The sequence below is a fragment of the Pipistrellus kuhlii genome, unplaced genomic scaffold, assembly GCF_014108245.1.
Source record: "Pipistrellus kuhlii isolate mPipKuh1 unplaced genomic scaffold, mPipKuh1.p scaffold_m20_p_3, whole genome shotgun sequence".
Lineage (NCBI taxonomy): Eukaryota > Metazoa > Chordata > Mammalia > Chiroptera > Vespertilionidae > Pipistrellus > Pipistrellus kuhlii.
Window position 1 is genome coordinate 10,389,958 of NW_023425529.1, and position 9,003 is coordinate 10,398,960.

At 42.4% G+C, this 9,003-nt stretch overlaps 1 protein-coding gene and 1 pseudogene across 8 annotated transcripts in view; one reads left to right on the top strand and one right to left on the bottom strand.

The window, feature by feature from the left end:
* The window catches only part of UTP20 (UTP20 small subunit processome component), a 91,981-nt gene extending 91,096 nt beyond the window's left edge, over positions 1-885 (bottom strand). For all 8 annotated transcript variants that reach the window (XM_045587607.1, XM_045587608.1, XM_036454935.2 and 5 more), the window contains exon 1: positions 693-885. In XM_045587607.1, coding sequence (XP_045443563.1) covers positions 693-737 — 45 coding nt within the window. In that variant the 5' untranslated portion in view covers positions 738-885. The remainder of the gene's footprint in view (positions 1-692) is intronic.
* Positions 736-8,762, top strand: LOC118728594 (annotated as a pseudogene).
* The last annotated feature ends 241 nt before the right edge of the window (positions 8,763-9,003 follow it).

Genomic DNA, 9,003 nt, shown 5'->3' on the forward strand with positions numbered 1-9,003 from the left:
ACCTTAAATAAATGCACTGCGATACTTTGCAAAGGTCACAGGTTACGTCTATGAATATATCTGCATAAGTTCTGTCAGTTGTGTCATTTCAAATAAAATTCCCACGTTGGGTCGGACCTAAGTGGAAGCTGGCGATGAGGCCTTGCTAGATCTGTTAGGTTTCACAGGGGCCCGGCTAAGTCGTTGCCATAACAGTGTTTTTAAGCATGTATAAACTTATTACATATGTAAGCATATTCCTGTTTAAGCAAACAGAAATGCCATAATAAAGGAACTCTCAAGGGACAGAGAAAGAGGGGTAGCAGCTATGGGCTGGGAATCACTCCTAGTCCCCGACCGGCCCGCCCCCTCATTTGGCTTTTTAAAGATAAACCAGCAGGGGAGAGAGAACAGCTCCTGAGGAATCAGTCTGTCAGGGTCAGTTTAACTCCGGCCTGAAGGGGGTCCCCCCAAAAAAGCACTCCAGACCCCACAAACGACGGGCGGAATCAGCGTTCAGACTGATTCCCCCCATCCCATGTTTACTACACGCGGAGAGTCCCCTCTTTTTGCAGGAGCCTCCGGGCCAGTGACTGAGGCGAGACCCCGAACCTGGCAGCCCCCGGGATCCCCGCTCAGGGCCAACTCCACGGCTGGGATCCCGCCGGCCCCGGCCCCTGGCCCCCGGCTCCCGGCCCAAACCCCTCGCTCACCCGGTGTGTGTTCTCGGTCTTGTGGGAAACGGGCTTTGGCTTCATGACGGCGGAGCGGCAGCGGCCCAGGAGGGCCCGGGGGAAGGGCAAAGGGAACGAGTGGAAACTAGCGGACACTGGCGCCCTCCGATTCCCAGGTTTCCAAACTCTTTCTCACGTGCGGCCGGCGCGCCTGGGGGCCGCCATGTTGGAGGCGGGGAGGAGCCTGGGAAGGTCACGTGGGCGGAAGGAGGGGACGGCGCAGGCGCACCCTCGGGGGGAAGCCTGGGATGTGGAGACGCCGGCTGGTGGGAAGGCCGGCGGAGTTCTTTTTTGCTCCCTTTAGGACTGGTATATAAAGAAAATGTGTGTTTTTATTGCAAACGGAACCGCGTATCATTATTATCAGCTAACACTCACCACCGCTTCCTATGTATCCTGCGAAGTTCTTTTCGTTCCTAATTACACAGGAAAGCGTGAATCTGGAGCCTTGGTCTCTAGAAATGCGTGATCAAGACATATTCAAGGTTCCCAGGGTTTGCCAACAGAACTAGGCAAAACCCAGAGTATTCTGAAAAAGGAAAGAAAAGCTGGAGGTTCTTACAGTTTAAATTATATTGAGAAGAATCAGCCCTGCATTGATGATAAACCTGTAGGTGACCCCTGGTCTGGATCTATGTCCATTCGTTCCTGAATCCTTGTGGGGGAGTGAGGGAGGGGTAATCAGAGGGTTATCTGAGATCTGTTATATATGCAGGCATTGACACAGCTTTTCCTTGTATCCCCAACGACTTGATTTTCGTAATTTAGCAGCTTCCCTAGAGTGAGTGACTCCATTTTATTTCTTCACTCTGTTCCTCAAGCACTGTGAATGCTGCAGGAATATAGATGGGGTACCTATTTTTAAGCCCCTTTGGCATATGAAGAAAATAAGGTAAGTGCAGCTCTTGCAAAGGTCGCTCAGCTCCGAAGACTGATATTCCTTTTTGTTGTTGTTAAATATATCTTTATTGTTGACAATATTACAGAGGTCCCCTCTCTGTTCCTACCATTGACCCCTTCCACCCTGTACCTCTTCTCCCATGCCTTCATCACACTATTGTCTTGTTCTCTGCATCTATGCAGATAAGTTCCCAGGTTAATCATTCCCTAAAGTCTGATATTCTTGACTTGGAGGATTTTAAAGACTTTAGCATCCATCTTCTCTGATCCTATGGCAGTCTTGTGAGGTAAGAAGGGCAAATATAATTTCCATTATATTCTAGCTGAACAATTAGCAATGACCAGGAAGGCGATAATCCACCAAGAAGTGAAAAATAGAAAATAAATTTTAAATAATAAAAAAACACTTATAATTTCATGTACAGCCATTAACATTTTGGTGTTTTTCCCGTCACTCTAATGTCATGTTGTTAAACATAATTGTACAAAAAACAGTTGTGTGTGAATACCGTATATATATTTTTTCACTGATTCATTCAACAAATATATTTTGAGCATCCACTATGTCCACACATTGTTCTATGAGCTGAACAACACTGACAATAGGAATATTAATAATAATAATTCTGTTTGGAAATATTTAGTCTGAGATGCTCACATCTTAGATAGCTAAGGAGAGATGTTAAGTAGACAATTGAATACACTCCTGCTTACACTATAGAAGTCAGGGTAGAGGTGTGAATTAAATACCATACATGCACTTTACTGAACATATGACATACTTAAAGCCATGGAACTGGATGACATTATTTAAGGAGAAAATGATAAAAAGGAGGATGAAGAAGACCCAAGTTTAACTCTGGAGTGCCCCAATAATCAGCAGTGGCCAGGAAGGTGATATTCCACCAAGAAATCACCAGAACCCCAATGCCCAGGAACATCTTTGTCACAAAAGCCAGGTAGTCACAGTGTTATAAGCATTCATCATTTTAAAGACTAGGGAAGCCGAAATAAAATGACTCACGTGAGATGGCAGTAAATTAACAGCAGAACTGGGAGCTATCATCCAGGTGTCCTCACCCCCAGTTTAATAACTTTTCTATTACATGGTTGTAGACCATGCTAGGTACAAAAGATGGTGGAGGTTATTTCATGCTAGGTACAAAAGATGGTGGAGGTTATTTCAAATCCCAGAACAATCTCAAAGGCTTTTGAACTGGGCTGGGGAATGTATTATTTTATGTCAGCGGCGGATTTTCTCTCCTAATGATTCCTTGCGCAAAACAGCGTGGGATGAAAAACTGCCCTGATTGCACACTAATCTGATAATCTGGATGAAGATAATTCATATTAATAGGGCCTTTTATTTATAAAGGACTTGGAGGTTTTCAAAGACGTTAGCATCCGTCATCTCTGATTCTGTGGCAGCCTTATAATGTAAGCAGAGTAGATATAATTTCCCTCACATTATAGCTGAAGAAGTAAAATAACCCCAGAGACAACAAGTGACTTAGCCAGGGTCATGAATCTTTAATTGCCGGTGTCAGGCTTTTTATTCCACAGTCAAAGGAATTGTTGCCACATGCATTTTCCCAGATGACTAATAGCTTACACTTTATCACTGTGATAACATACCAGATAATATTCCAGGTGCTTTGCATATAATGACTCATTTACTCTTCCGAGAAAGTAAATTCTGTTATCCCCATTTACTGATGGGAAAACTGAGGCACAGAGAGACTAACTTGTGCAAGATCTCATAGTCTCAGAAAGTAGTCAGAGCTGGAACCCAGACATAGGCAGGCCGTACTCAGAATCTGTGCTCTTAGTCACCGCACTGTGCTACCTCTCCAGTTAGGACGTGGGAGCGATTTTATGATTCAGGCAGCTCATAAGCACACTTCAAAGAGTCTTTGAGATTAAGTTCAGACACCTTATTGCTCCTCGACTGTCATAAGCCCTGTCATGTGTATGGCCACTGGATCTTATGTGATAGAGAGATGTGATCAAAATTTGATTTTTAGACCATTCACCTGGACAGATTGGAAGAAGCCTTGTGCATACCCATAGCTACTTTGGCATCAATGTTGAATAGGGTTTACAGGTAGGAGTGAACTGCCTTCTGCAGAAAAACAATGCTCAGTCATCACTTAAAAAAAAAAAATCACTAGTAATGCTGAGTATAGAAGACAGCTATTCCCCATTCTTTAGTTTGCGCTATTTCTATTTTCCTTTAGGAAATCTCCTCTTTGTTTATTCTTAGTCAATGTGGTTTCAGTACTAACCCAACCCCTGTCTCCAGACTTGCATGCATGATCCTGGCCCAGGTCCAGTGCATCTCCCTGAGGGAAAAAAAAAAAAAAAAAAAAAAAAAAAAAAAAAGGTTGGTCAAGGACAGGTGTGTAATCTTGGTCAGTCTAATGAAAGTTGTCCCTAGGACTTTTACTTGAACTATTGAAAAATAGACATTCTCTTTCACTTAATAACTAATACAATGGAGTATAAGCTAGAGGCTACTGGTGTCTATATTGCCCCATGGAAGTATTTGCATGAGAATGAACCTAAGACACGAAAAATAGAACCAAGTGATGGAAAGAATCAGGTTCCTAAAGGCATATTTGGGGCATCTAGATCTAGCTGTGTCTACCCTTGGACTTTTCAATAACATAAGCCAAAAAATTACCTTGTGTGTTTAAGCAAATCTAAGTCAGATTTCTGTTGCTTGAGACCTAGATCAATTTTCCTGAATAATAAATTGTTCTGCCAAATACAGGTCTAAATACCTGCTATGCGCTGAAACCGGTTTGGCTCAATGGATAGAGCGTCAGCTTGGGGATTGAAAGGTCCTGGGTTCGATTCTGGTCAAGGACATGTACCTTGGTTGCGGGCATATCCCCAGTAGGGGGTGTGCAAGAGGCAGCTGATCAATGACTCTCTCTCATCGATGTTTCTAACTCTCTTATCTCTCTCCCTTCCTCTCTATACAAAATCAATAAAATATATTTAAAGAAAAGAAAATACCTGCTATGCCTGAAAGCTAAACTATATTCATTATCTAATGCTACAGTAAAGCTGCATAGAAAAAAAAACCTTTTTTTCAACAAATCTGTGGTTGGCTGGGTGATTCTGCTTTTCTGGGTTAGCCTTGGCTGATCTTTCTTCTTTTTTTAAATTAAACTGTCACTCTTAACTCTCTTTTACTCAGGATGTGCTCATTTTGCCAATCTACAATACCAAGTCATAAATGCCAAAGTGAGAGCCAAGATTCTACTTATTTTCTCTTGTTTTCATTTTCAATGCATAAGCACTTAGCTATTAAGTTGTTGAAGTTATAAATTTATTTTTTACCTACTTCACAAACATTTATTTACCCAACTGTTAGGAAAAAAAAAAAAAAAAAAAACAACAAAGATATTGTTGTTACCTAAACAATGTTTTTTCAGATATCTGGGAGTGGTGGTGTGGTGTAATAAATGGGGAGTACAATTTTAGATTAATTTAATTGTTTTTTTCTAATGGCCAAATCCTGTAATGAATTGGATACAAAAACAAGAATGATTACGTTTTATAATTGGAAGATCCCTAAGGGCCTTTGCTGACCTTGATTTGGCTTATTCAAGCATCTGTGATCTGCTGACCACTGGTTGGGGACTGGCTGATCTAACATGGCACTGGCTTGAATGACTTGGCTGCATGGCTCTGTAATATGTGGTCCCTCAACATCCCAAAGGCTAGCCTGGGTTTTTCTCATGGCAAGGGAGAGCCTGGAAGAGTGAAAGGCTTAAGCTCAGAACTGTCACGAATCACACCACCTCTTTTACTATATGCTATTGGGCAAAGCAAGTCACAGGAACAGCCCATATTCCTTTTAGTTTGAGCCTTCAGAAAGATAGTTATGGTTCAGGGGCCTTAGGGGAATGTGGATAGCTCATTTGAGCTAAAGAGATGTCTGAAAGTTGATAAGAAAGTAGCAGAGAAGGAGGCCAAACAGAAGGAGCTCAAGGAGAAACAACTAAGCCAGGACAATGCTACTGCCACCAACCACACCACTGACAAAGATGTGGGTGCCAAAGAGGAGAGCCTAGACCTAAACCAATACTACCAGATCGGCAGCCAAGCAGTCCATCAACTGGAGGCTAATGGGGAAGACCCATACGCACACAACATCCATACAGGTATCTCAGTCACTCATTTCATCCAAGAATATAGTCACCTCTAGCCTAGGAATCACCTGAGTGACATTACTTAAAGGTGGCAGTTATTTTTCTAGATAGGATCCATGCCAAAAGAGCTTCCAAGGGGAAGCTCATTTTCTGTGACCTTTGAGAAGAGAGAGTCAAGTTGCAAGTCAGCTAATTCCAGGAATTATAAATCAGAAGAAGAATCCATTCATATCAATAACAAACTGCTTCCAGGAGGCATAATTGAAGTTCAGGGGAATTCTGAGTAAACAAAGAAAGGTGAGCTGTGATTCCTATGAAATCATACTACTGTGTCCTTGCTTACATTTCTGGTCTAGTAATAATTAATGTCGTTTTTAAACATTCGTTTAAAATCTTGCTTGGCGTTGACTTGTATTGACATAACCTTCAAACACGTGGTATCTACAGAACGTGTGAAGTGCAATTAACAAGTTTTGCTTGAAAAAGTTTGTGTTTGGTTTGGTTTTTGTTGCAAAACAGGGCTAAGAAGATGGCGGATGAAGAGCATATTCGGCACTGCATGCTTTACAAGTTCCAATTAGGAAGAAAAGCAAGTGAGGCTGCAAAAAACATCTGTAGTGCTCTTGGTCAAGATGCGGTTAGCGCCAGAAAATGCCAGCATTGGTTTGGGAAATTTCGCGAGGGAAATTTTTCATTAGATGACAAGAGTGGTCGAGGCCGTGTGTCCAATTTTGATCAAGAAGCTCTTCAAGCTCTTTTGGTGCAAAATCCTCAAATTACCCAACAAGAGCTTGCGACAACTTTAAATTGTTCACAAAAAACAATTTCCAATCAATTGCGTGCACTTGGTAAAGTCCAAAAGTTTGGAAAATGTGTTCCTCATGAGTTGACCGACAACAACCGTAATCAGAGTCACAATTTGCAGTTCGCTCCTCTCTCGTCAAAACCGTTTGCCGTTTTTAGAGCAAATTGTTACCGGAGATGAAAAATGGGTGCTTTATGTTAATTTGAAAAGGCGGCCTCAATGGTTGGACAAAAATGAGGCTCCGCAGCCCACACCAAAACCTGACTTGCATGCGAAAAAAGTGATGTTGTGTGTTTGGTGGAATTTTAAAGGAATTCTTCATTATGAACTTTTACCATCTAACCAAACCATAACAAGTGCAGTGTATAGTGCCCAATTGGAAAGGTTAGCCCAAGCTTTAAGAGAAAAAGAACCTACGCTGATTAATCGGAAGGGCGTAATTCTTCACCACGATAACACACGACCGCATACTGCAAGAATCACTGCTGAAAAACTGCGCCAGTTGGAATGGGAAGTTCTCCCTCAACCTGCATATTCTCCTGATATTGCCCCTTCCGATTACCATTTGTTTCATTCTTTGCAAAACTTTCTTCTTGGAAAAAAAATTTAGTAATGAAGAATGCCTCAAAAATGCATTGACCGAATTTTTTGCATCAAAATCACAAGAATTTTACAACAGAGGGATTAAAATGCTTCCTGAGCGTTGGGCACAAGTAGTAGAAAACAACGGCAACTATATTGTTGATTAAATTTTGTTGTATTGTTTAAATAAATTCGATTTAAAAAAGGTATTAGAAAACGACATTAATTATTACTAGACCTAATATGTTACCTCATTTTCACTTTGGCCTCAAAAAGAAGGAAACACAGAGATACTTGAAATTGATCCTGAATGACTTTGTGAGGCAGAAATGTATCCTCTACTAAGATCATTTATATAATAAAGTAATATGCAAATTGACCGTCACTCCAACTCACAAGATGGCCACCCCCATTTGGTCAAAGATGGCCACCCCCATGTGGACACCAGATGGCTGCCACAAGATGGCCTGCAAGGGAGGGCAGTTGGGGGCAACCAGGCCAGCAGGGGAGGGCAGTTAGGGGCAATCGGGCTGGCAGGGGAGCAGTTAGACATCAATCAGTTTGGCAGGGGAATGGTTAGGGGGTGATAAAGCTGGCAGGCAGAAGTGGTTAGGGGCAATCAGGAAGGCAGGCTGGTGAGAAGTTGGGAGCCAGCAGTTCTGGATTGTGAGAGATCCCATTGTCCGGTGGGATTGGGCCTAAACAAACAGTCAGACATCCTTTGAGGGGGTCCCTGATTGGAGAGGGTACAGGTTGGGCTGAGGGAGACACACACACACCCATGCATAAATTTAATGCACCAGGCCTCTAGTCACATATATAAGAAGTTTCTTGGATGAGTTGAGATTTCTAGAGTTTGAAACTCCCATGATGAGCATCATCCCAGGGGGAGCTGTGGCCAAACCTTTTAGCACCAACCACAATGAGCTGGACCTGAATTTATGTATGAGAATTGCTCTAGAATTCTGCCACAAGATGCTGGTGGTTGGTGGCACTGACCGAGTTTATGAAATTGGACACCAGTTCCGGAATGAAGAAACTGATTTGACTCACAGTCCTGAGCTCACCACCAGTGCGTTCTCCATGGCCTCTGCAGTTTATCGTAATCTCAAGGAAATCTCCAAGGAGATGATTTCAGGGATGGTAAAGCACATTACAGATGGTTACAAGGCCACCCACCATCCAGATGGCCTGGAGGTCCCTGATAGGTTGAGCCTATGAGATTGACTTCACCCCACCCTTCCAGAAAAAGCAACATGGTAGAAGAGCTTGAGAAAGCCTTGGGGGTGAAGCTACCAGAAACTATCTTCTTTGAAACTGAAGAAATTTGCAAAATTCCTGATGATATCTGTGTGGTGAAAGCTGTTGAATACCCTCCACCTTGGACCACAGCCACTAAGCTTGTTGTTGGCATGTATCAATCCTACTTTCATCTATGATCACCCACAGATAATGAACCGTTTGGTGAAATGGCACTGCCCTAAAGAGGGTCTGACAGAGCACTTTGAGCTTTTTGTCATGAGCAAGGAAATATGCAATGCCTTCACTGAGCTGAATGAGGCAGCAGCAGGTTTTTGAAGACTGATAGTTATTCACCAAAACCCATTTTTAATAGTTCAGCTTTGTCATTTCTAAATCACAGATAACAATAGCACTCCCTTCACAGAGATATTGTATTGTAAAAGTGTTAGTGTTATAAAGACTTTAAAACACTGCCTGCTACACAGTCAGCATCCCATCAAAGTTCTCTGGCCCTGTTGTTATTATCATCATCCTCCTCCTTAGAGACTTAGCTAAAATGTTACTTCTTAGGTCCTGGCCAGGTAGTTGATTAGAGCAT